The sequence below is a fragment of the Pan troglodytes genome, chromosome 9 (assembly GCF_028858775.2).
Source record: "Pan troglodytes isolate AG18354 chromosome 9, NHGRI_mPanTro3-v2.0_pri, whole genome shotgun sequence".
Lineage (NCBI taxonomy): Eukaryota > Metazoa > Chordata > Mammalia > Primates > Hominidae > Pan > Pan troglodytes.
The window spans coordinates 72,168,772-72,195,290 of NC_072407.2; the positions used below are offsets into that span (position 1 = coordinate 72,168,772).

The window sequence follows — 26,519 nt, forward strand, 5'->3', positions numbered from 1 at the left end:
TCTCTGCCTCTGTTTTTAAGGCATCACGAGCCTGCTGGCCAATGGTGTGTACGCGGCTGCATACCCACTGCACGATGTAAGTAACCTTGACACACGATTTATCTCTGCGTCATTTGACTCCCCAAATCCCGCCGGGCCACACCCCCCAGGGAGCTGCAATTATCCTGTGGTCACAGCTTCCTGCTTGGCTCTCGCTGTAAATGTCAACTGTACACAGGCCTTCCCTGTTCCCCGGGTGGGGGCCAAGAAGTTACACACAGGGCCATCTTTTCTTGCAAAACAATCCCACCAAAACGGGGGCACGGGTGGCAGCTGCTCCTGCCTCGACTTCCTCTGAACCTCGTAGCCAGCGGGTCCACAGAATGTCTTTCCTGGCCTGGGCTCCCCTACCCCCAGCTGGCCCGGGGCTCTGGCAGAATGACCAGGGCTCTGTATGTGTCTATTTCTGCAGAGCAAGTGGCCAGCTTCCTGAGCTGAATTTCCAGATCCCACTGGTATCCCTCTGACAAATATAGCCCATGTCCGTGGCTGACTTGGGGTGGAGAGAGAGAGAAGATTGTCTTCTTGTTGTCTCTATGGAAACAGGGACTCAAGTTCAGCAGGGCACTGGGAATGGGCCTCCGGGCCTGAGCAGTGTGGGAATCCCAGACAGAGGAGCTCTGAAACTTTGCAAATGTGCAAAGGCCAGGAGCCAAGAAGCAGGAGAGAAGGGACAGGCCTGGGACTAAGGAGACCCAGATTCCAGTCCCGGCCACTTACCTGCTCCTCCGCCTTGAGTGGTGGAATCAGCCCCTTGTCTCACTGAGCCTCAGTGTCCCCATCTGTGGGTCAGGAATCATAACTTGTCCTAACTCCTCTTTTCTTTTTTTTTTGAAACAAGACAGAGTCTTGCTCTGTCATCCAGGCTGGAGTGCAATGGCATGATCTCGGCTCACGGCAACCTCCACCTCTTGGGTTCAAGCAATTCTCCAGCCTCAGCCTCCCAAGTAGCTGGGACTTCAGGCGTGCACCGCTACACCCAGCTAATTTTTTGTATTGTTAGTAGAGATGGGGTTTCACCATGTTAGCCAGGCTGGTCTCGAACTCCTGACCTCAAGTGATCCACCCACCTCAGCCTCCCAAAGTGCTGGGATTACAGGCGTGAGCCACCGTGCCCAGCCTAATTCCTCTCTTCTTGAGGAAGAAACAATGGATTAGACAAACTTAAGGTGCAGGGATCCCGCAGGGCGGTTCAGGGGTGTCTTCTCCAGACGGCTGACCCCAAGGGAAGGAGTCTAGGCAGATCTGCTGCCCGTCACCTCGTCGCCTCCCTGTCAGGGCCTCCTCCTCACTGTAGGTCCAGGGATTGGGGTGGTTGAGCAGCCCCGCTTCCTCCCTTCGTGCATTCATACATGCTGTTCCTTCTGCTACGGTACTCTTCCCCGCCCCACCCCACCCCAGGCAGACAGAAGCACCCACACCACGCCTGCCTGTTGCCTTCCTCCCCGGGACTAGTGGCTTCTTCCTCCCTTCTCTGGGCCTCAGATGGTCCCTGTCCTGCAAAGACACCACCGTCTGACCACCTTTAGTTGTGTGTGTCATCTCAAGGAAGCCCCAGCACTCAGCACTTAATAAGTGCTCAATAAAGTGGTATTGATTTGGATTGGATTGAGTCAGTTTGCCTCGGCCAGCGACCTGCTGTCTGGGGAGGTTTCAAGGGCAGAGTTCAGGCCCCTAGACCAGGGCAGTGGCTCCGGGTTCCTGCCCTGAAGCCCTGAGTCTGGAGGAGCCCACTCCTCCATTCTGTCAGGCTTTCCTCCAGAGGACCCAGCCGGTCTGGTTGTTCTGCCCCACCCTGTGTAGGCTCCGGCTGGGCGCCAGGAAGACAGCCCTGCCTGGCACAGCCCATGATCCCAAGAAGGCAGCCTAGAGCTACATCCATGCTCCTGATTGACCTTTAAGCAGGTAATCCCCGCTGAGAGGCTGAGGCACCGAAGCCAAAATGTTTCCGGCCCTCCCTGCCTGTTTTGAGTTAGCCCTTTAAGTCTTAAAAGGGAAAGGGGAGAAATGAAAGTATCTGAGCACCTACTGTGTGCAGAGCTGTCTGTTTAGAAGGAACTGTACCTCATATAACCTGTGCAGACACAGAGACTCAGAAAGGCTTAGTAACTTGCCTGAGGTCACACAGCCCCTGTGGAGGAGCTGGGGCCAAAAGCCGTCCCTAGTGACACTCTGCAACTCCAGTGCCTCGCTGTGTCCCCACCTCATCCCGTCATGGAGGCCAAATGCATCCCTCTTCTTGGCAACCACTACTGCATTTGTCTTAGGGATTGACTGTCAACAGTTTAAATTGACTGGCGCAAAACTCCCTCATCAGCTGGATCTATTTATTGTCAGAGAGCCAGCCTCACAAGAAGCATCTCCAAGATCCATGCAGACAATCTCCTCTTTCTAAATCTTCATCGTGCCTTATGCAGCCATGTGGGGTCTGTTCCCACCTTAAAGATGGAGAAACAGGCTGGAGGAGCTCAGACCACTTGCCCAGGGGCGCACAGCCCAGAAGGAGTGGAGCTCGGAAGCCCTGGGCTGTAGGTGGCAGGTATCCTTAGGGAATATGGAGGTTTGCAGCCACAGATTTTCCATATGACTGAAGGGCGCCCGTGCTGCTAAGTACCAAAGCTGATGTTTAAGCATTTGGGGAGATGACTGGTTCTGGCCTGAGCCGCGTGCACCCATGTCCTTACCCAGAACACTGACTGCAGGGAAGTTCAGGCTGGCCTCGGTGGCCATGGTGAGGCTCTCACTGCATGCAGTATAGTTCTGGCTTTACATTTTTGCTTCCATCTTCCTCCCCATGAAGCTGTCCTGCATCCTACCCCCTTCCAATCCTGTGCTTACTGCATTCATTCATTCATTCCTCAAGAATATCTGGTCGGTTGGGCACAGTGGCTCACGCCTGCAATCACAGCACTTTGGGATGCCAAGACGGGTAGATTACCTGAGGTCAGGAGGTTGAAACCAGCCTGACCAACGTGGCGAAACCTCATCTCTACTAAAAATACAAAAATTAGCTGGGCGTGGTGGCACATGCCTGTAATCCCAGCTACTTGGGAGGCTGAGGCAGGAGAATTGCTTGAACTCGGGAGGCGGATAACAACCTGATAGAGTTGTGTGTGGGTAAGAGTCACATGCTCCAACCGAGACCCTGAGGAAGTCTCCTGGAATCAGAGTGTATCACCTGTACTGAAAGGACTTTGATATTTATGTTGGCTACTTGGCGGCCTTTTGGCTTTCTTCCTGACTAACGAGGTCACCAGCATAGGGACCTCCGTATAAATGAGGTGCTGCTGGGATCGCGTGGCTGTCTCATCCATGGAAAGAAACTGGGAAACACTAAAAGGAGTCAGGCTTGGGTGGGTGAGGATCCCCCGAAGACTTAGGAGGAAATTGGTTAAACTGCTCTCAGAGCGTCTTCGTTCCAAGACCACCCGCATTGGGTTGCTTGCTTGAGTGTGTGGTCAAGTCGTCCCCACCTGGCAGGGGTTAGAAGGGGTCATGGAAGTTGCTGGTGAGGGGAGAGGGCACTGGACAGACCCCCAGGAGCCCCATAGCTTTGTCTGCCTGGATATTCTTAAAACCCATTGGCCAGGCCAGGCGCAGTGGCTCACACCTGTAATCGCAGCACTTTGGGAGGCCGAGGCGAGCAGATCACTTGAGGTCAGGAGTTTGAGACCAGCCTGACCAACGTGATGAAACCCCGTCTCTACTAAAAATACAAAAATTAGCCGGGTGTGGTGGTGGGCACCCGTAGTCCCGGCTACTTGGGAGGCTGAGGCAGGAGAATCACTTGAACCCGGAAGCGAACGTTGCGGTGAGCCAAGATCATGCCACTGTACTCCAGCCTGAGCGATAAGAGTGAAACTCCATCTCAAAAACAAAAACAAAAACAAAATCCAAACAAACAAACAAAAAAAACTATTAGCCAGGCCAGGCCAGCCATGCCCTGAACCTCAACAGAGCCGCTCCCTTGCTGCTCCTCCCCAGTTACTTTTGTCAACTGTAGTTATTTGGGGCTCACTGAATGACAGTTAAGTATCATTTTGAGTGTTTGCGAGGGTAACGTGCACATAGCCATAGGCAGTCTAGACCCATGATATTCCAAGACGGGCTTTCAACCCTTAGACCCTTCTCTTCCTTTAGGTTTGAAGGTCTGGATGCAAGTCAGGGTCTGACCGAACTTAGCTGTGTGTCCTCAGAAATGTCAGTTTGCTTCTCGGAGCCTCAGTGATTCCATCTGTAAAATGGGAGTTTTGGACTCACTGATTAGATGACAATGACCTTGTCATTTACTGTCCCTCTTGGGATGCTCCACAGTGAGAAGGGAGCAAGACACGGACTGCCCCAGCAGAGTGGGACATATACGCACCCTATTGATACGACTCTTCCTGCCTCCAAAAGCCCCCTTTCATTTGTGTTTCTGGTTCCAAGGACCCGACCGTGGATCCCCTCCTAGAGTCCCCTCTGTGTCGAGGGAAGAGGCGGCTCAGGCCGTCCTGGTGGTGGAGGCCAACAGGGCGGCCAACAGGGATGTGCACGGCCTTTCTATCATAACGGGGGCACACCTGGGCAACCCTCACGCTCTGTGTGAAATGTTGCCCCAGGATGATCTCAATTTGTGTCAACGAGGGCTGATGGGGTTTATGTTTTGAAACATAATGGATGTGATCGCCTCCAAAGCTCCATTGGATGATAAGAATGTCCCTTTCCTCTTTTTTTAACAGGGAGACTACGACGGTGAAAACGTCGAGTTCAACGACAGAAAAGTAAGTTGATGGAGCGGAGCAGGAGGCGGCTCTGTCGGAGCCTGGAGGCGTTCTGGGGTGGGGTGGGCCTGCAGCTGGACCGAGGACTTGCCGGCCTCCAGGGCCTCCCCAGGGCACTCGCTGCAGGGGGCTGAGAAGCGGGTGTCCCCTCTCGCCTTTTCAGGAGAAAAGTCCGTGAGCTTTGTGTGGCTGGTTTGTTTTCCTCTTTCTGATTCTCAAAAATGCCCTTGGCAGGTGACCGTGAGCATGGGAAAGGGAAAGCTGTCCTCCCAGAGCCCACTCCTTGCACGCTGTCCTTCCCTTATCTTCTCGGGACAATCTGAACTGTGCCTGGGCCTCCAGCAGTCCTTGCTGGCATGTGGCCTAATCCCACAGGGCTCCCAAGCAAATAAACTTGGGAACCACTGACAACAGGTGCACAGAGAACAATGGCCCCCAGCAGCGCATTGGGGAAACCTGTTTGATGGTGGTCAATGAAGTGTTTCTCAAATTTACCTGACCTGGAACCCTTTTAATGGAGAAGTTGTTGAGCTAGTGTTCTAGGGAACACACTTTGGGAAACACTGGGTGACCCCTTTATTCTTTTTTCTTTCTTTCTTTCTTTCTTTCTTTTTTTTTTTGAAATGGAGTCGCTCTTTGTCACCCAGGCCCTCTGCCTCCCGGGTTCAAGTGATTCTCCTGACTCAGCCTCCAGAGTAGCTTGGATTACAGGTGCCTGCCAGCAGGCCCAGCTGATTTTTGTATTTTTAGTAGAGACGGGCTTTCGCCGTGTTGGCCAGGCTGGTCTTGAACTCCTGACCTCAAATGATCCACCTGCTTTAGCCTCCCAAATTGCTGGGATTACAAGCGTGAGTCACCGCACCCAGCCAGCCCCTTTATTCTTTAGTGGCTGTTGCTAATTTTCCTCACTCCCCAAAGCGTTGGTCCCCACCCTCTACCCCTCACTCTGAGCATGGGAACTCCACCCTTCCCACCCAGGCTCCCCAGGAAGCTCTGCTTCTCTACCATGCCCCCCAAAAGAACATGTCCCCACCACATCCATTTGCTCTTCCCTCCTCTCCCATGGGCCCACACCCGATACCAGCCTTCCCCCCAGGTGTCCACGTCAGCCTCTGTTCCCCAAATGTGCCCAGCTTTCCCTCCCGGGAAGCAGTCCTTCCTGGACCCTGCATGTGCAGCCCTTGCCCCATCTGCTGGTCCTTCCGCAGGTGGTGGGTAGAGATGCTTCCCTGACAACCTCACAATAGTGGCCTTGTCCCAATTCCCAGGGGCCAGGACCTCTGTGTATGGAATGTTCTTCATTTCAGCCTCCCCCACAGGCCCCCATACATGTTTTTAAATCTTTGGTACTTGATACAACTTGCCCGCCTGGGAATCCAGATGAAGATGCTATCTAACTTAGCACAAAAATTACATATTTGGTTATTTTTAGTGTAACATCTGGCATCGTCTGGGACCCCATGACTTGCAGAACTCCTGACTCCAATCCTGTTGGAAAAGGACCATCCCCTCCACAGGCCTGTCCTGACCAATTTCAGCCTCAGAGTCCAGCCCCCTTCATCCCTCCGCACCCCTCTGGCACTTGGCAGATGCCTATCCTCCCCCTAAAAATGCTTCTTCCATGGACACCAGCAGTCCCTTTCTAGCCGAATTCAGTTCTCTGGGTCACAGGCCCCTGAACCCTACCCCCTCTTCCCCCTCCTCCCCCTCCTCCATTCTCCAGCCACACTGGCTGCTTTTCTAGTCTCAGGATTGCTTGGCTGATGGTCACGTCAGTGCCAGGACTAGCTCATTCAGTTACTTATTCATTCGAGAAATACTTACTAGGCACTATTCTGTGCCAGGCCCAGCAAACACAATGCGGGTTTGTCCAGGCCCAGCTGTTTACTCTACCTGGAATGATTCCCACTCCCCATTTAATTTTAGGTCCCAGCAGTGGATACAAGGCCTGGCCCATGGGGGTAGTCAAGGAGTAATGAATGACAGTTGGGTGGATGGATGGATTAATGGATGATAGATGGATGGATAGAGATGGAGATGGATAACTGAATGATGGATAATGGATGGATGGATAGATGGATGGATGGATGGATGGATGGATGGATGGATAAATTATGGATGGGTGAATGGGTGGACGGATGAATAGATGATTGATGGGTGGGTTGGTGGATGGATGAATGGTGGAGAGATGAATGATGGTTGATGGATGACTGGGTGGATGGATGGGTGAATGAGTAGATGGACAGATGGATGGTTGATGGATGGGTAGGTGTGTGGGTGGATGGATGAATGGATGCTGAAGGGATGAATGATGGATGATGGGTGCATGTGTGGATGGGTGGCTGATGGAAGGATGAATGATGGATGATGGGTGGGTGAGCAGGTAGGTGGATGGATGGATGCTGGAGGGATGAATAATCAATGATGGATGGATGGGTGATGGGTGGGTAGGTGGGTGAATGGGTAGATGGATGGATGGATGCTGGAGGAATTAATGATAGATGATGGGTGGGTGGATGGATGATGGAAGGATGAATGATGGATGATGGGTGGGTGAGCGGGTAGGTGAATGGATAGATGCTGGAGGGATGAATAATCAATGATGGATGGATGGGTGGATGGATGATGGGTGAGTGGGTGGGTGGATGGATGGATGCTGGAGGAATTAATGATGGATGATGGGTGGGTGGATGGGTGATGGAAGGATGAATGATGGATGATGGGTGGGTGGAGGAATGATGGATGGATGGGTTGATGGATGATGGGTGGGTGGATGGGTCAGTGGATGGATGCTGGAGGAATTAATGATGGGTGATGGGTGGGTGGATGGATGATGGAAGGATGAATGATGGATGACGGGTGGGTAGATGAATGATGGATGGATGGGTTGATGGATGATGGGTGGGTGGGTAGGTGACTGGATGGATGCCTGAGGGATGAATAATTAATGATGGATGGATGGATGGCCGATGGAAGAATGAATGATGGATGCTGGAGGAATGAATGATGGATGATGGGTGGGTGGGTGGATGGATGGATGGATAAATGGATGGATGGGTGCTGGAGGAATGAATGATGGTTGATGGGTGGATGGGTGGCTGATGGAAAAATGAATGATGGATGCTGGAGGAATGAATGATGGATGACGGGTGGATGGGTGGATGATGGAAGGATGAATGATGGATGATGGATGGGTGGAGGGGTGGGTGAATAGATGGATGCCGGAGGGATGAATAGTTAATGATGGTTGATGGGTGGGTAGGTGGATGATAGATGGATGGGTGGATGGTTGATGGGTGGACAGGTAGGTGAATAGGTGGATGCCAGAGGGATGAATAATTAATGATGGATGATGGATAGATGCTGGAGGAATGAATGATGAGTGGGTAGTTGGATGATGGAAAGAAGAAAAGGAGGGAAGGAGGGAGGATTAGATGGGTGTTTGGGTCCTAACTCAGAGCTGCGGGGAACTCTGCATTCTGCCACAATGGCTCCACATCACAGCCTGGTGCCGAGTTTTTGCCTTTCTGGTGACAGACTCCATGGCTTCTCCATTATTGTTCTCATCAGTGGCAGAAGCCCCACGTGCCTGACCCTGGGTACCTCACAGGGCAGAAATGAAAGTGCAGCCAAGGACATTTCAAGGACATTTTCCTGTGCTGAGCTGGAGGGTGGGCAGAAGAGAGTGTAGGGAAGTTTAAGCAGGAGGCAGATCTGGGCAGGGCAGCCATCACTCTCGGCCTGATCATGGGACCACAAACATGTAGGAGTACTTGGGAGCCCCTTCCTCCAGGACCGTGGGTGAGTTCACACCTACACAGAACTGAACCCCAGGTGAGCAAGGCACGCCCCCAGAGCTGTCTTTGGATGTGCAGAAGGTGTTCTGGTGGGCAGCTGCTGCCTCCCCCTGCCAGGGCACTGGAAGAGTAGGACCACCTGGGCCCTGTGGGGGAGAGGGGTGGCTTGGGTTGTGGGGGATTGATTCCAGGTGTGGACTGAGGTCTGCTGCATCCCTGGGCTGGACTAGGAGCCATAGAGCCCAACATGTCATTCATTCATCCATCCATTCATCCATTCATTCAACAGTCACTTAGTGAAAACCCACAGGCCCTGTTGGAGGCATGGAGGGTGAGAAGGACCAGACAAACCTGGTCCCTCTGGTATCTCCGTTCTAGAGGGAAGGGCAACGGGCAAGGACATACACCAATTAAAGATTGCATCCATGTCACCAAGGGCCGGTGGCAGCCATGTGAGTCCTGGCAGGGGGTTTCGACAAGAGAGACGCCTGAGGGTTGTTGGGATCCCTCCAGGGCCTGGATGCTGGAAGGCTCCCAGGTCACAGTGACTGGAGCCGCCTGGCTGGCCTTGTTCTCCAGCCCACAGCCCTCATGCCTGGACGCCCCCCTGCCTGCTCAGCGGGGCTAAGGTGCCACCTTGGATTCCTTCCAGCACTGCAGTTGGATTTCTTTGCCTTGACAGTGCAGAGTGATTGATGTTGCCTCTTGGCAGAAAGAAAAGTCCACCGAGGTCAAGTGGTATATGTAGAAAGCTGGGGGTAGGCCCCCTCCACACGTCTGTCAGAAGGTGGTGGGAGCCACTGAGGGCGGGTCCCTCCTCCCCCAGGGCAGAACTTTGTCCTTTCTCCCTGTCCCTGTCTCGCTCCCTCCCTCCTTCTCTCCCCGTCTCCCTCCCCCACCTCTCTCTGTCCATCTCTCTACCTCTGTCTCTCCATCTGCCTCTGTCTCTGCCTCTCTCTCCATCTCCCCCACCTCTCTCTGTCTCTCTGTCTCTGTCTCTCCATCTGCCTCTGTCTCTGTCTCTCTCTCCGTCTCCCCCACCTCTCTCTGTCTGTCTCTTTGTCTCTGTCTCTCCATCTGCCTCTGTCTCTGTCTCTCTCCCTGTCTCCCTCCCCCACCTCTCTCTGTCTGTCTCTCTGTCTCTGTCTCTCCATCTGCCTCTGTCTCTGTCTCTCTCCCCATCTCCCCCACCTCTCTGTTGGTCTCTCTGTCTCTGTCTCTCCATCTGCCTCTGTCTCTGTCTCTCTCTCCATCTCCCCCACCTCTCTGTCTGTCTCTCTATCTCTGTCTCTCCATCTGCCTCTGTCTCTGTCTCTCTCCACCTTCCCACCTCTCTCTGTCTCTCTGTCTCTGTCTCTCCATCTGCCTCTGTCTGTCTCTCTCTCCGTCTCCCCCACCTCTCTCTGTCTGTCTCTCTGTCTCTGTCTCTCCATCTGCCTCTGTCTCTCTCTCTCTCCATCTCCCCCACCTCTCTGTCTGTCTCTTTATCTCTGTCTCTCCATCTGCCTCTGTCTCTGTCTCTCTCTCCATCTCCCCCGCCTCTCTGTCTGTCTCTCTATCTCTGTCTCTCCATCTGCCTCTGTCTCTGTCTCTCTCCGTCTCCCCCACCTCTCTCTGTCTGTCTCTCTGTCTCTGTCTCTCCATCTGCCTCTGTCTCTGTCTCTCTCTCCACCTCCCCCACCTCTCTCTGTCTCTGTCTCAGTCTCTCTCCCTCTTTCCCTCCCTCCCTCCCCCTTCTCTCTCTCTGTCTCTTTCTCTCCATCGGTCTCTGTCTCTCTCTCCCTCTCCCCTACCTCTCTCTGTCTCTCTCGCTGCCTCCCCCCTTCTCTGTCTCTCCATCTGTCTCTGTCTCCCCCCTTCCTCCCTCTGTCTCTCTGTCTCCTCCTTCCCTCCTCCTCACTCTCTGCCGCATCTTCCACCTATCTATGGCATAAATCAGCAGCTTGACTCTAGGTGAGAGGAGGAAGCTGCCCAGGTTAGCGATGGCTGCTTTGCTTTTGCAGAGGTGTGGCTCCGCTTCATCAAGGTTTGCTGGCCGAGGCTTCCCTATGTACACAGTAAAACTGTGGCCTTTTCATCGTTATCTGCCTAAGAAAATGCACTGATGCAGAAACACCCCGTACCTTTCGCACATCACTAACTCGCACGAGCCCATCTGCCTTCTCTCCATGCCCTGGGAGGAGAGATCGCATCCTTCAGTGTAAAGGAGGAGACAGGGATGGGGGAAGGGGTCTGCCCAGGACTCTCGATTCGGGGGTGGGGGAACCTTCCCAGGGCTGCAGACAAGTCACAAGCCCCTCCAACCATGGCCATGCTTAGCTGCAGTTGAGGCTGGTGGTTTCGAAGGGCTGTGCGGCAGCAGGCGGCCCCTCTGTGGATCTCAGGAATACGCCCTCCACCTGTGAGTTTGGGTGGGGGCAGCCGTGGGTACACCTGCACTGTTTCCCCTCCCTGTTTGTCAGTGGGGGGTCTCTATAGTGCACAGCCCGTGTTACCCCAGAGGAGACGCTCAGGCACGCGAGGCTATGTCAGCTGTGGAGATGGCTCACACTCACTTCCTGCCCTCCAGGCACTGGAGGAGTTATGGAGGCTCCAAGGGGTTCCCTCGTCCCCCAGCCATGACCTTGACTCTGAGTTTGGGAGGCAGCTTGGCCCCAGAATGGGCTCTGAGCTGAGGAGGAGGGCAGCTGCCCCACCTCTGGCTCCTAGTGGGCAGCTGCTCTGTCCCGGGACAGCCTCTGGGCCCCTCGAGGTACCTGAATCCTGCCTTCCCGGAGTGTGACCCTGTAGCTGGGCGGGCGTGATGTATGAGCCTGGGCTTTGAGTTGAGGTCTGTAAAGCATTAACCACCCACATGCGCGGGTTTATTTTTTTATTTTTTTACTAGCAGTCCTAACCCAGCATCTTCCTCAGGACACCCTTTACATGTTCACACAAGGCTTCTAATCCACTAAACTCATTACCGTCCCTGCCCAAAGCCTGGGGGGGTAACAGGGTGTGTGTCAATTTCATTTATTTCACGAAGAGCTGTTTTAATCAGACAGCCCATCTCAGGAGATAAACCTCGAGTATCTTTGCATCCCGTGAGAGTTTTTAAAATTTCACCACTGGTATTTCTCTGCTCAAAACCCTGGTGACTTTGTGACCTTTATAAAGAATGGCTTGGTGTCTGATGGGGATGACCAAAAACCCTAAAGGTAAGAAGCCGTACAGCGTCTGGCCCATTTAGATCAATTCCAGGTCAAATCACAAAGAGCTCACATTCCATAACCTGCCAGAAGCTTCTTTCCCATCCCCACGTTCACAGCCCACACAGCCCACTCTCAAGAAGTGTTTATGGGATGAATGAATGATGTCACGGAGGCTCAGTCCCCGCAGCTCTGCATTCCGGGGAGCAACCTCGGAGTGCCACATCATCACCAACCCCACTGCTTCCTCCCCCTCAGCTCCTGTACGAAGAGTGGGCACGCTATGGAGTCTTCTATAAGTACCAGCCCATCGACCTGGTCAGGTAAGAACGTGCCACAGCCTGCGGGAATCAAGTCCCTACTCCGATGGCAGTCGGATAACGTCCCTGTGGGTTCCAACCGCTCTGAATGTTCAGTACCCGGGAACGTGTTTGAACTCGAAGAGCTTGTGTAGGAAGACCCAAAATGTCCCTGCAGGGCTGAGAGCCTGGGCCAGCATTAGTTGAAGCAGTTTATTCAAATTCCCTGGAGGTCGGGCCCTTTTCAGTCACATTTACCATCTCCTAAATTCACTGCCTGGCCTGGCCTCACTGGGCGGCTGGAGGGGTTTCCAGCTTTGAGATGTGGAGGGGAAGGAAAGAGCTGCCTCAAATGTGGAAGGATTTCTTCTCTCCCAAGAGGATCTCTGTCCTCACAGGGCAGGAAGGAGGGGCCGACCAGGTTAGGCAACTTGCCCACCAGAGCTCGACTGGTAGAAATCCATTCAAGCCATCAAGCTGCCAACCACGCTTAATATGAGGAGCAATTGGTTTTCTTGGCACCTCCCCGCCAAGGTTCTTTCCAGTCCTTATGCTGAACAGGGCTTGGAATGGAGCCCACAGCCTCAGGGGAAGTACGCCCACAGCCACCAGCATGGGCCATCGCACACGGAAACGTGCCCACCTTCCCAAGGCACCACAGAGAAGTGGGGACCGGGTGCAGTGGCTCACGCCTGTAATCCCAGCACTTTGGGAGGCTGAGGCAGGTGGATTACTTGAGGTCAGGAGTTCGAGACCAGCCTGGCCAACATGGTGAAACCCCATCTCTACTCAAAATACAAAAGTTAGCTGGCAGTGGCGGCGCATGCCTATAGTCCCAGCACTTTGGGAGGCTGAGGCAGGTGGATTACTTGAGGTCAGGAGTTCGAGACCAGCCTGGCTAACATGGTGAAACCCCGTCTCTACTCAAAATACAAAAGTTAGCTGGCAGTGATGGTGCATGCCTATAGTCCCAGCTACTAGGGAGGCTGAGGCAGGAGAATAGTTTGAACCTGTGAGGCGGAAGTTGCAGTGAGCCGAGATCACACCACTGCACTGCAGCCTGGGCGACAGAGCAAGACTCCATCTCAAAATAAATAAATAAATAAATGCAATGGGCGTGGTGGCGGGCACCTGTAGTCCCAGCTACTCAGGAGGCTGAGGCAGGAGAATCGCTTGAACCCGAGAGGCGGAGGTTGCAGTGAGCCGAGATCGTGCCACTGCGCTCCAGCCTGGGCAACAGGAGCAAAACTCTATCTCAAAAAAAAAAAAAAAAGAAAGAAAGAAAGGAAAAGAAAAAGAAAGAGAAGAGGCTGGGCGCGGTGGCTCACGCCTATAATCCCAGCACTTTGGGAGGCCGAGGGGGACGGATCACGAGGTCAGGAGATTGAACCATCCTGGCTAACACAGCGAAACTCCATCTCTACTAAAAATACAAAAAATTAGCCGGGTGTGGTGGTGGGCGCCTGTAGTCCCAGCTACTCGGGAGGCTGAGGCAGGAAAATGGCGTGAACGCGGGAGGTGGAGCTTGCAGTGAGCCGAGATAGCTCCACTGCACTCCAGCCTGGGCAACAGAGCGAGACTCCATCTCAAAAAAAAAGAGAAGAAGGGAGGGCTTCAGAAAAGCAGAGAGCACCCCCAACCTGATGGGGCGGCCCAGGACCCCACTCTCTGCTTCTGGGATGAGGGAACCAGTGCCCCTGGTTTGAGTTGCTCTTGCTGGGGAGGGCCTGTGACATGTTTCCCTGCTAGTATTGAATAACAGTGGGCTTGACTCTGCTCTGCTCCCCTGGTGTAGGAAGTATTTTGGGGAGAAGATCGGCCTGTACTTCGCCTGGCTGGGCGTGTACACCCAGATGCTCATCCCTGCCTCCATCGTGGGAATCATTGTCTTCCTGTACGGATGCGCCACCATGGATGAAAACATCCCCAGGTAGGTGGCAGCCCACCCCCACCACCCCTCAGTACACACCAGGGAGCCCTCTCCTGCCATCCCAGCTGCACAATTCATTGGGACACTGGCCTCTCACACCATTTCCTGTACACATGAAACCTCACGCCAAGCCACGAGCCGTCAGGAGGAAAGGACATGGTTCGAAGCCATCTAGGAGTCTGGGAGTCCTTCTCAGGCCCATCTGTGCTAGGCTATGTTTTATTGTTAAGAGAAAGGCATAAAAGAAACATCTGACCATTTTCATTCTTTAAAAGTTGTTATGGTTGGCTTGTTCTTTTTCACTGTTGGTCATTAGTGACAAGAAAGTTATCTGTTTCCTTGTGTGGCCGGGAGGTGAGGCATGAATGCTAGGGGCCTCAGTGTAGGCTGGTACTTGCGGAAGGTGAGACATGGATGCCAGAGGCCTCAGTGCAGGCTGGTGTTCGCGGGAGGTGAGCATGAATGCTAGGCTTCGGTGCAGGCTGGTACTTGCGGGAGGTGAGACATGGATGCCAGAGGCCTCGGTGCAGGCTGGTGCTTGCGGGAGGTGAGCGTGAATGCCAGACTTTGGTGCAGGCTGGCACTTGCGGGAGGTGAGACGTGAATGCTAGAGGCCTCGGTGCGGGCTGGTGCTCCCAGGAGGTGAGACGTGAACGCTAGAGGCCTGGGTGCAGGCTGGTGCTTGCGGGAGGTGAGACGTGAACGCTAGAGGCCTCGGTGCAGGCTGGTGCTCCCAGGAGGTGAGACATGAACACTAGAGGCCTCGGTGCAGGCTGGTGCTCCCGGGAGGTGAGACGTGAACACTAGAGGCCTCGATGCAGGCTGGTGCTTGCGGGAAGTGAGACATGAATGCTAGAGGCCTCGGTGCAGGCTGGTGCTTGCGGGAAGTGAGACATGAACACTAGAGGCCTCGGTGCAGGCTGGTGCTCCCAGGAGGTGAGATGCGAATGCTAGTGGCCTCAGTGCAGGCTGGCGCTCGTGGGCTGTACAGTAGGTTCCACCTGCCCAGCTTCCTAAGGCTGCCTGCTTCCCTTATCTGCACGGCCCCGGGAAATTCTGCAGGAACTGTTCCATAAGGGAGGATTGCATCCCACAGCATAGGCAGGCATCTGAATGTAGATCCAATGTGCCTTCTGCTGTTCACCAAGGATATGTCAGACGTCAGGGAGCTCGGAAAAGAAGGCCCAGACCTGAGACAGCCTCGCCTCGCTCAGGGGCCCAGTTCCCCCACATGACTCCAGAACAAGAGTCCATTTTTGCCTGTTGCGGTGGCACATGCCTGTAATCCCAACACGTTGGGAGTCTAAGGTTGGAGGATCCCTTGAGCCCAGGAGGTCGAGGCCACAGTGAGCCATGGTCTCACCACTGCACTCCAGCCTGGGGGAACAGAGTGAGGCCCTGTAGCCAAAAAAAAAAGAGTCAAGTTTTGAGAAGCTCAGCCTCAGTGTGCAGAGTCCCTCTGGTGCTTGCTTTTGTAGCTGTTTCTTAGATCTCCTGACACGAACCTAAGGATAATTCCAGGCTCCCAACCTCTGGCAGGGTCTCTATGCCGACAGGCAGTGCCTTCAGCGTGCAAATAGCTCCGCCAGGGAATTGACTATAAAGGGGAATTTGGGCTGACCCCGCCCTGCAGGGGCTCCAAATCTCAGAAAAGCCCTAAAATGTTAGTTTGGTTATTTTTCGAACCACTCCTGCCAAGTATCTCTAAAGCAGAGGTATAGTTTAGAAAATGTATCCACTGAGCCTGTCTGTAAAGACCCAATCAGTCTTAGGAAAGAAACTGACTCTTTGCAGCACAAAAAGACCATATCTGGTCAATTTTTGTTTAAGTGATGTTTTGATACATGAATAACACATAAAATATTCCACCCCACCCCCACCCCCGAATCAAAGCTCTGAGGAATCTGGCTTATCTCCCCTTTGGTGTTAATTTGGTCCTAGGCAGGAGAAAGGTTTCCCTTTGTTTGCTAATATGATATGAGGTCCTGGGCACTTGGGTTTGGTTGTGGTAAAGATCAAGGTAGCCCAGACTTGGTGGGGATTGTAAGGCTGGCTTTAGGCTAGGAGCTCAAAGCCGGAGGGAAATGGTGAGTGCAAGGTGAGGATTCTCCCCATGAGCCCTGGAGGCAGCCTGGGGGACCTCCATCTTCCTTCCTTCCTCCCCTTGGAGGGTGGCCCCAGCAGGGAGGCTCTGCCAGCCCAGGGGTTGACCATGCCAGCTCGGCCCTTCCACCACGTGGTCGGAAATGCAAACAGCAGTTACTCAGGATTCAGCCGCTGTGGGCGGAGATGAGGCCAAAGCCAAGGCCTCTGCCCAGCAGGCGACCTGGAGCGAAGCGGGAGGTGCGTGCTCCTGCAGCTTCCGCCCCATCCCCACCAAGCTTGCAGGGAAGCCCCAGCGTGGAGCCGCCTGCCGCCCTTGTACCTCCGGTCCTCTCTGAAGAAGAGAGCTTCCTGCTCTTTGTATTTTGGCTAAAGGCAGTGAAGTGAGAGGCGGAGGGGGATTTAAAACCAGCAGAAAAAGGCTTCTTGTTGGGCTGATGGTGTTTGTGCAAGAAGCTGAGGTGGGCAGGGAGGAGAGCCTAGGAGAGCGGTAGGGCTCATGGGCAGGCCGTTGGTGTACGCCTTGGCCCTGCCTGTCCCCAGTCCCACCACTGTGGACTCCAGGCCATCCTCAGTCCAGGTGGTCACTGTGGCCTGGGCCACATGCTGGCGATGACGGGGATGGCCTTCCACATGCCTGTTCTCTGGAAGAGGGGCTCGCGTCGTGCCCAACTGGGGACGTCCTGCCCCCCACCCCCCAACACGCTGCTTTCTTCTGCCCTCAAGAGGCCCTCAGAAGAGAGGAGGCTGAGTGAGGGGCACGAGATAAACCCCGAAAGGCCGGCTCCTGGCTCGTGTTTAAAACTCACTGCTGCTGCAAAGCGCTTGGCTATTGCATAATAATGACAACAGCGTTGGTGACCACATGATGGCCGAGGGGTGCCAGGCACTGTTCCAAGGGCCACACTCGTGTTGGTTGTTGGCTGTTTAATCCTCCTGACAACCTATTAACACGGCTTCTCTTCACTATCAGCAACCCCATTCTGCAGCCGGGAAAACTAAGGCCACACGGATCACAAAATGCAAGAGCTGAGATACAAACCCAGAGCTAGCTGACCGTAGAGTGCAGGTTCTCCCAACGGCTGTGTGTGCCTGCTCACCCCACCCGACCCCTGCTCCCATGCACACACACACACGTGTGCGCGCACACACACACTTCTCCATGCTCCAGGCCGTGGCCGTGGCTGCAATGAATTGTTCTTAACCTATCCATCTTTTGTGCCAGATACATGCAGTACCTACACCCCCCCCCCCGCCTTTTTTTTTTTGACACAGAGTCTCACTCTGTCGCCCAGGCTGGAGTACAGTGGTGTGATCTCGACTCAATGCAACCTCCACCTCCCAGGTTCAAGCAATTCTCCTGCCTCAGCCTCCCGAGTAGCTGGGATTACAGGCTGGGATTACATGCCAGGCTAATTTTTGTATTTTTAGTAGAGACGGGGTTTCACCATGTTGGCCAGGCTGGTCTCAAACTCCTGACCTCGAGTGATCTGCCTGCCTCGGCCTCCCAGTGCTGGGATTACAGGCATAAGCCACCGTGCCTGGCCCTACACCACTTTTTAATAAATGTTTAGGGACTGTACCTGAAGGAATAGAATTGAACCAGAATGCCCATGATGCTGGGCACAGAGGAGGCCCTTCAGAGCCTTGCAAAGGACGTTTATTAAGCACCAGCTGCTGTGGACCAGGCATGGTTCTGCGCATAAGTTAAGCGTATCCAGAAAGTCAAAAAACAAACACCCACTTCAGCATCCCCCCACATCACCCTCCGACCCAACCAGCCAGGGTGTGTACTTAGAGCCCAGAGCCTTGTCCAAGGCAGCAGAAAGGAGAAAGTTCAAAGCAGGCCAGAGCAGGAAGGGACCTTATTCTGACCCCTCCTCATTTTCCAGAACGAAAAACTGAATCTGAGGCTAAAGGACTTGGCCAGGGCCACGGAGGGTACGAGTAGTCAGTTGAGGGCCCAGTTCAGGCCACCCAACTTCCACAAGGAGCCCCCCACGGCCCTTGAGCAGTAGATGAGAGCCGGCAGTGCTTGGGCTTTGAAGATACACACAGACCAGGATTCCATTCCCACTCTGCTGCGTGGCCCTGAACAAGTTACTTCCCCTCTCTGGGCTCTGGGATTGCAACAGTCCCCAGTGCTGGTCCAAGTGAGGTGGAACATCTGTGCCTGCCAGTAATGAGGCTCCTGCTCTCGCCACCGATAGCCTGGAAGTATTAGTATTTTCTAATATTAGTGGGAGTGAGTCAGTGCTGGGGAGGAGGCACAGAGATGAGTCTCAGGCATCATGAAGATCCTCTCTCCTGGCCACAGTAGTTGGGATCTGGCCCCAGGCTCACCTGTGCTCAGCAAAGCAGAAGCCTGCACTGAGCGGGACCCATCGTCCCTGGCAGGCCCCCCCGGCTTCCCGAGTGAGCCTACAGGGTGGGCCTCCGCTGCGCCGGGCAGCTGGGGACCTATTCCTTCCGGCCCAGCCCCCGGTCTCCCAGAGAGGAGTCCTGGGATCCCCGTTTCTCCACCTCCTGTGTCCAGAGCACCCAGGCCACGTCCAAGGCAGCCGCCCCACCAGGCGGATGGAGATGCTGTGTGAACCGCTCGTAGACGGCGCCTGGCACAGAGCAAGGGCCCTCATCATCTCACCGTTTTCCAGGGCCTTATAACATAAAGACCTGACTAGCATTTGCTATTGGCACAAGCCTCGACCGTGCCTGCCGATTATATGGGGGCAGGCTGGGAACTCTGCCTCTCCTAGAAGTGGCTCAAGGATAGGCTGCAGGGGCTGCTGCCTCAGGGTCACCCCAGAGGTGAATGTTCCAGGGCCCATCTACCACAAAGCAGGTCTGGGTGAGTCCACCTCCAAGGCCGGCAACAGAGGTTGCAGGGCCCCATGCAAGAAGAAAATGCAGGTCCTTAGTTCAAAAATCAATGTGTGTGTGTGTGTGTGTGTGTGTGTGTGTGTGTGTGTGTGTGTGTGTGTGTGTGTTGAGATGGAGTCTCGCTCTGTCACCCAGGCTGGAGTGCAGTGACGTGATCTGGGCTCCCTGCAACCTCTGCCTCCAGGGTTCAAGCGATTCTTCTGCCTCAGCCTCCCGAGTAGCTGGGATCACAGGCGCGTGCCACCATGCCCGGCTAATTTTTGTGTTTTTAGTAGAGACAGGGTTTCACCATTTTGGCCAGGCTGGTCTTGAACCCCTGACCTCAGGTGATCCGCCCGCCTTGGCCTCCCAAAGTACTGGGATTACAGGCGTGAGTCACCACGCCCGTCCCATTGTGTGTTTTAAGGCAGCAACAGGGGAGCATTAAACCAAGCATGAGGCCCTGCTGAGCTCAGGGCTGGTGCAACAGCATGGGTCACACGCCTGTGAAGCTGCCCTGGATGGCAAGGAGGGACAGGGCATGGCTAAGCACCCGGCTTATGTCCACTATGGCATGGACCTGAGGGACCCTCGCCAACCCCCAGCTTGGGCCCAGCGCTTTCTCCCAGGCCAGCTCGGCACCCAGGAGGTGCTCCATCGTGGCCCAACAAGGTGACTCCAGGGCTGCCCCCTCTCTTGCAGCATGGAGATGTGTGACCAGAGACACAATATCACCATGTGCCCGCTTTGCGACAAGACCTGCAGCTACTGGAAGATGAGCTCAGCCTGCGCCACGGCCCGCGCCAGCCACCTCTTCGACAACCCCGCCACGGTCTTCTTCTCTGTCTTCATGGCCCTCTGGGGTAAGCAGGGCTCCAGAGCACTGGGTTTTTGGGCAGTGGTGAGTCTGAGTGGTACCTACGCTTCTTCTGTCTGTCTTCATGAAATCATCCTCAGGCAGGGGTTGTCGGGAAAAAACATAGGGGAAGGGGGCTGGTGGAAACGACCCCTGTTTTGTGTTCAGGTTACTGGGGTCCGTACTGCATCAGGAGAGACACGGGTTCTCCTGACCCAGCAAAGAGTCCCTTAGGAAAAGCCTAGGAGGGACATTTTGCTCTGAGAAATCCTGACACCAGAGTGTGCTGGCCTGTGAAGGGCAGCTGATTTAGAGCAGGGAGGCCCGAGGGTCCTGCCTCCATCCCTGCTGCGGCTGGTGACCACCACAGCCTGAAGGAAAGCTGACCTGGGCCAGGTCCCGGAGGCACCGTGTCTCACTAGAGCCCTCAGCATCCCTGCAGGCTTCATGTGCCCATTTACGGATAAGGAGGCAAAGGCCTAAGAGAGTTGGGAATCGCCTGGGGTCACTCAGCTCCTGATTGCCACTGGGCTCCACTGCCATGCAAACCTAAGGCACTGGCCTCCTCCTCCAGGAAGATTCCCTAACCCCAGTCCTACCCGACTCCCAACTCCAGCTTTTGGGGCTTGGGAGGTTGGTAAGTGGTGGCTGAATGCATTTCTACAGAGGTTCTGGGTGAGCAAGCAGGCCCGTTCTGTCCTCTGCAGCCCCGTGTCTCAGCCTGTGCCAGCTTTGAGATGCCCACAGTGGGCAGCCTGTGCTGAGCCATCTCCCAGGCCTGGCCCCACGCTGGGCACTTAAGCCCCCATCCTTACCTGTGAGCTCCCACCTTGTAGGAGATGGGGCCAGGCACAGAGACGGCACAGGAGGGAGTTCAGGAGGGCTTTCTGGAAGAGGTGTGAGGCCCTTCAGCTGAGTTGACATGGGTGTGGGGGAGGCAGCATTTGTGGCAGAGAGACCAGGTGTAGAGACAGAGGGGCCTCTCGGTCCCACCTCGTACCCCTGCTTGGGGCAGGCTCCCGGGGCCGGAATAGCACCACCTCACCTGCAGCTGTACCCGCTTGGCACTGCCCTGTGTGCTCCGTGGGTAGGCAAGGGGCAAATGTGGACTGAAAAGGCAATTGTTTGACCAGTGAGGACAGAGGACAGCCAGGTGCGGGGCTCTGTGTGGCCCTTACCCGCCAGCGTGCTGATCCTGAAGATCAGACCTAGGATTCAGTACCGTGCCCCATCAGTAAGCAGAGCATTGGCTGGCATTGCCAAAGCCTTGCCAGCATCCTCCATGGAGTGCACCTCGAAGTATGGCCTGTGATTCCGGCTCAGGCACCTCCTGACCAAGGAGCAGCTGCTCGGGGGAGGCTGGAAACCTAGGGGAGGTTCGGAGGATGAAGGTAGAGCCGGGTCTCTGGCCTGCACAGAAGCACCCAGCAGGTTGGGCAGAGAGGGACTGAAGCGCCAGCACCCAGCTCTGGGGTCTGCATGCTCCTCCCCTCTTCATCCTTATGGCGCCTCCGTCCTCTCCAGGCCCGAGCCCTGTCCCTACACAGCTCGGCAGCCTCCTCCCCTGCTCCGGAGGCTGCATTCAGGGCTGGTGTTCTCTCCAACAGTGCATAAGAGAATTCCCCATGAAGCCGAGGAAGCTGACGGGCTCAGGTTATCCTCCTGCTTGGCACAGACATCCTGCAGCTGGGACTCAGGGTTTGGCTGAGCCTGTGTGGTTTGCGGGTGGGTGTGCACAGCAGAGCCGAGGGATGTATCAGGTGAGGTGAGGGAGGGGAAGCCTGGTCCACCCTCTGCAGCTCCTGCTCCAGCCTGGGCAGCTGGGCCGGGTCCTCTTGCCTCGGCTCACCACCACTGTATCTCATTCCTACCCTTCCGGAGACCCGGGACAGAGGCCGCCAGCTCTGAGCATGGGTGCCGGCAATGGTGAGAGTTGGAGCTTCTCCATTTAGATGCTATGTGGACGGCCACCTCCCTCAAGACCCTCCTCACCCTGGAATCCTATTGGGCAGCTCCGTGTCCTTAGCAGAGTTCCCTCCACAGAGGCCTCAGCCCCAAGGCACCTCACTGCAGCCCCACCCGCTGTGTGCGCAGCTGGAAGGGCCCGGCTCTCATGAGCGCTTCCTCCACATGGTCGCCAGCAGCTCTGTTTCCTCATTTGGGACCCCTGGGCCTGTGCAGCCACTGAGACAGTATTTCAGGTGGTCCATAGCATGACCCAGAAGTAAGTGTGACCCCTGTAGCACTGAGCCCCCTGAGCCACTAGAAGATTGCTCAGTGCCGCCTGCTGTGGTCAGCCCTGCTGCCCCGTGTGCATTTCTACAGCCCCCCGGGGCTCAGACTCCCGCTCTGCCAGTCCCCACCTCACTGTTCTAAACCTCAGCTTCCTCATCTGCAGAATGAGGCTGCATGAGGATCAGAGGCGACAGACATGAACTCTCAGCCGAGGCTTACCACATAGCTTACTCTAAATAGGTGGTCACTGCCGTCTTACCACATTGGAGCATGTGAGAACCAAAGAAAACCTATACGAGAGTGTGCGTGCGCCTGGTGTGTGGGAGCTACTCATCAGCCACGTGTACTGAGCACGTGTGTCCCACCTGCATGAGAGTGTGCAGGTGCCTGGTGTGTGGGAGCTACTCATCGGCCCATGTGTACTGAGCGCAATGTGTGTCCCACACTGTGCCAGGCCCCAGGGGAACCACGGGAAGCAAACCTGATGTATCTGCTGCTCTAAAAGCTGCAGCGTAGGTTTCAAGAGAAGGCCCCATGGGAAGGGTGCGGGGCTGTGGCAGGAGCTCCAGGTGCAGGGACCAGGTGAGAGGGGTGTCAGAGCATCCGGAGAGGTCAGCAAGGACACGCTGAGAAGAACTTAGTGTGCTCGCTCGGAGGAATCAGAACCCAGTGCCGTCGGCTGCTGTGTCAAAGATGCTTTCCTGTCTTATGCTCGAGTCGGAGACCGCAAGTCTAAGAGGGAGCTTGTGCAGTGATTAAGAGAGGGGTGCCACAGTGGGGGCCCAGCTCCAGGAAGGGCACCTATGGGAAGGTGTGAGAGAAGCGATTGGGAGCCTCATGGCACCCTCCCTCCCTGGCCCTGGGGACCCTGATTTCATCCGTCTGTTTCCTCTTTCCCTGCTGAAATCCCTGGGAGGAATTCAGCCCTTAGACTCCCTGTAGCCACTTCTCCAAAGAAAGGGCCTCCGATGGAAAAGAGAGACTTCAGATTATTCCAAAGGACTCCACACTTTGTTTTAGCTCTCATGCTATTCCCATGAGTTAAGGAGACGCTGGCGGGCTTGGCCGAGCTGGTCTCATCTGACACACAGGGTTATGAATTACAGCTCCCACATTTAACCGTGAATAAAAGGCTTTTAAGGGCCCTGGAGAAAGTAGCCACCACGTCCTTCCACCCCACGCTCTGCCCATCCCTGGCATCACCTTAGGATCTGGGAGGGCACAGCCGTCTGAGAACCCCTGGCTGGTGTTCTTCTCTACAGCGGACTCCAAAGGCACCCACTTTTGTGGGACTCTCCAAACGTCCAGTAATTCCTGGGTGCACGGAACTGGGCCTCCCTCCTCCGCAGAGAAAGAAGGACGTGGTGTTTCATTTTCTCCTTCTCCAATTACAGGCATGCCCAGTAAGAGCACATTCCCAGGGGAAGGGAGGAGAGAGGCTGAAGGAGCCCGGATGAAGAAAGAAGCCGTCTTGGGCTGTAATGATCCCATTTCGAGCTTAACACGCCGGGCGATAAGAGGTCTCTGTGATAAGCGCCTGTTGCGGCTCTTGTTTTGGGAGCCCAAAGCGCTACGTGGCATTCTGGTCACTGCAAATTCCTTCTTCTGTGTGCCAGAGCATCACCCAGTCACGCCTTCCAGGTCACCTGTGGGAGTGCCTACTGGGCAGGCATGGGTGCCGCAGCCACAGAACGAGCCCCTCCCCCCAGGCCTCCCTCCTTCTGGGAGTTCCTGCTGCAAGGTTGTCCTTTGAGAGGATGCAGGCAGCGCAGATTGGTCAACACCCTGGTTGTTTGGGGAGAAACCCTCAAGGGTCTGGTCCCTCATGCGTTGGGCTGGCTAGCAGCCCTGTGGCCCCCAGGCCTGTGGACCCTCCAAGACTAGAGCGTCCAGGGCTGGCTGACCCTGCTGGAGGCTCTAGGCCTGGGCCTGATTCCCAGGGGGCAGCAGCTCTGGGCTTGTCGGTCCCCTGTGGTTCTCAAACTCGGTCCCACAGGCCTCTGCAGGAACCCGCACCAGTCAAGAGGTTTAAGTGCAGGGAGGGATGCCTGGGTACAGCATGGAAGTTGGCATCTCGTCTTAGGTGCCCATGACCCTGAGAGTGAGTGTCGTGGGACCTGCAGCACCAGCACCTCCCTCGCCTCACCCTGGCCTCAGTCCTGATTTAAATGAACATCGTCCTTTGGCCGATTTCATGTTTGGGGCTTCTGCCTGGAGTTTGTTAGGGGAAGATGGGAGTCCCTCTGCTGAGGTTCGAAGGCTCAGCCAGGGCCTGCAAGCCTCTGTGAGCAAGTGAGGGCCCAGGGAGAGTCAGGAGAGGCCTTTCCTGGTGAGGTCAGGTGCCTGTCGTCGGCGTCTGCACTTGCCTGGAAGCCGCCCTCAGACACGCTCAGCTCCACCACACGAGGGTGTGGGCAGAGCAGTGTGAGGGGCAGGTCTTGCTTTCCCGGGATTCCAGTCACAGGTGGGGACAGACACGCACAGAAATCAGCATAGCCTCGAGATAAATGCAGTTGTTTCTCTTCGTGGACAAAGGCGTTCGATTTTCCAGAGGAGGCCAAGAATGGGAGCCGTGGGTCCGTAGCTTGGTGTAGGGCGTGAGTTCCAGTGGTGAGCAGTGAGACATGCTGAGCTGGGCTGGCCAGGGAGGGGGTGAGCGCCCCGTGCTGGGAAGCATTCAAGCTGAGGTTGGAGGACTTCTTGCTGGGGCAACTGCAGAGCATTGGGAGGTGATGTCTATGTGTGATCCAAGGCCACGTGGCTTATTGGGAAGATTCCCAGGCCTACAACCCAGCTCTGGTTTTTAATTTGGGGATCAAAATGTATCGTAAATTTAGAATTATAAATGTAGGGTCAGCAGCAGTCTGTCACCGCTGAAGCACACGTGCCAGAGCTCCCGTTGTTTATCACACTGTATCCCAACAGCGGAGAACCTGTCCCCATTTCACAGAGGAGGAAAGTGAGACTCCATTGGCACAACCGGGAACTGAAGCCACATCTCTCTGAGCCTGTCCTCTCTCCCCTGCCTGCCCCTGCCTGCCCCTGCCTGCCTCCCTGGACGCTGCGTCCATCTGGAACTATCTCCCCAAACCCCCCACCCCCCCACCCGCCATCACCGCTGTCTGCTGCTCCTTCCCTCCCTCGCCTTCCTAGAGACCTCAGCACCGGTCAGATCCCTCCCTGTCTCCCTCTCTCTGATCATGACCCAGGAGGCTGTGACTCCCCAGCCTCCTGGTGCCCCAGCTCCAGGCTGGGAAGATCCACCCAGCGGGGCCCGGCCTGCCCTGGCAGCCCACTCGACGGTTTGGCTTCACTGGATTACTCAGGCTGACTTGGCTGCGTAGTAGGACGGTTAGATACAGTCAAGGGGTTCACAGTGCCAGCTCCGGGGCCCGGCTCAGGTTCAAATCCCAGCTCTGTCACCTGCCAGCCCTGTGACCTGAGAACTTGCTTCTACTCTCTGGGTCCCAGGTTGGCATCTGTAGAACGGAGACACAGTCCCACCCCACAGGGTTGCTGGGAACAGGGAAGGAGTCACTGCATGCAAAGTTCTTAGGGCCATGCCTGGCTTGTGCCTGGTGCCAGTTGCTACGTTGCACTGGCTGTTAAAAGTGAGCTGCTGCTTTTTGAAATTTTGAAAACATAGCCTTGGGTCCTAGGAGATTGAGCTTAAACCTAACCTCTCACCTTGTGCTTGGTGGCCTCTGTCCATTCAGTGACTTCTTCTCCTTCAGAAAAGAATAACAGCTGGCTGGGCGCGGTGGTTCACGCCTGTAATCCCAGCACTTTGGGAGGCCAAGGCGGGCAGATCACCTGAGGTCAGAAGCTCAAGATCAGTCAGGCCAACATGGTGAAACCCCGTCTCTACTAAAAATACAAAGATTAGCTGGCCGTAGTGGCACGCGCCTGTAGTCCCAGCTACTTGGGAGTCTGAGGCAGGAGAATCACTTGAACCCGGGAGGCAGAGGTTGCAGTGAGCCGAGATCACGCCACTGCACTCCAGCCTGGGCAAAAAGAGTGAAATTCCATCTCAGAAAAAAAAAAAAAAAAGAAAAAAAAAAAGGCTGGGCGCAGTGGCTCACGCCTGTAATCTCAGGAGACTAAGGCAGGAGAATCGCTTGAACCCAGGAGGTGGAGGTTGCAGTGAGCCAAGATCACGCCATTGCACTCCAGCCTGGGCAAAAAGAGTGAAAGTCCGTCTCAAAAAAAAAAAAAAGAAAAGAAAAGAAAAAGAAAAGAATCACAGCTGAAGGTAGGTGAGCCTTATTTTGTGCCAGGCACTATCATGAGCATCTCCCACGTCCTGACTCACTAACTCCCCCCGAAGGAGGTAAATAGCTCTATGACCCCATCTGGCAGATGAACAAACTAGGGCAACCTTCCCAAACTTACACCCGCTCGTAAGCAGGGCTTGAACCCCAGAATTCTGGTTTCTGAGCCCCAAATGCTT

The 26,519-nt window shown here is 55.1% G+C and overlaps 1 protein-coding gene across 13 annotated transcripts in view; it reads left to right on the forward strand.

The window, feature by feature from the left end:
* The window catches only part of ANO1 (anoctamin 1), a 222,432-nt gene that overhangs the window by 144,797 nt on the left and 51,116 nt on the right, over positions 1–26,519 (forward strand). For all 13 annotated transcript variants that reach the window (XM_016921437.3, XM_016921438.3, XM_016921443.3 and 10 more), the window contains 5 exons: positions 21–76; positions 4,761–4,802; positions 12,046–12,110; positions 13,882–14,016; positions 19,681–19,841. In XM_016921437.3, the coding sequence (XP_016776926.1) occupies positions 21–76; positions 4,761–4,802; positions 12,046–12,110; positions 13,882–14,016; positions 19,681–19,841 (459 nt within the window). The remainder of the gene's footprint in view (positions 1–20; positions 77–4,760; positions 4,803–12,045; positions 12,111–13,881; positions 14,017–19,680; positions 19,842–26,519) is intronic.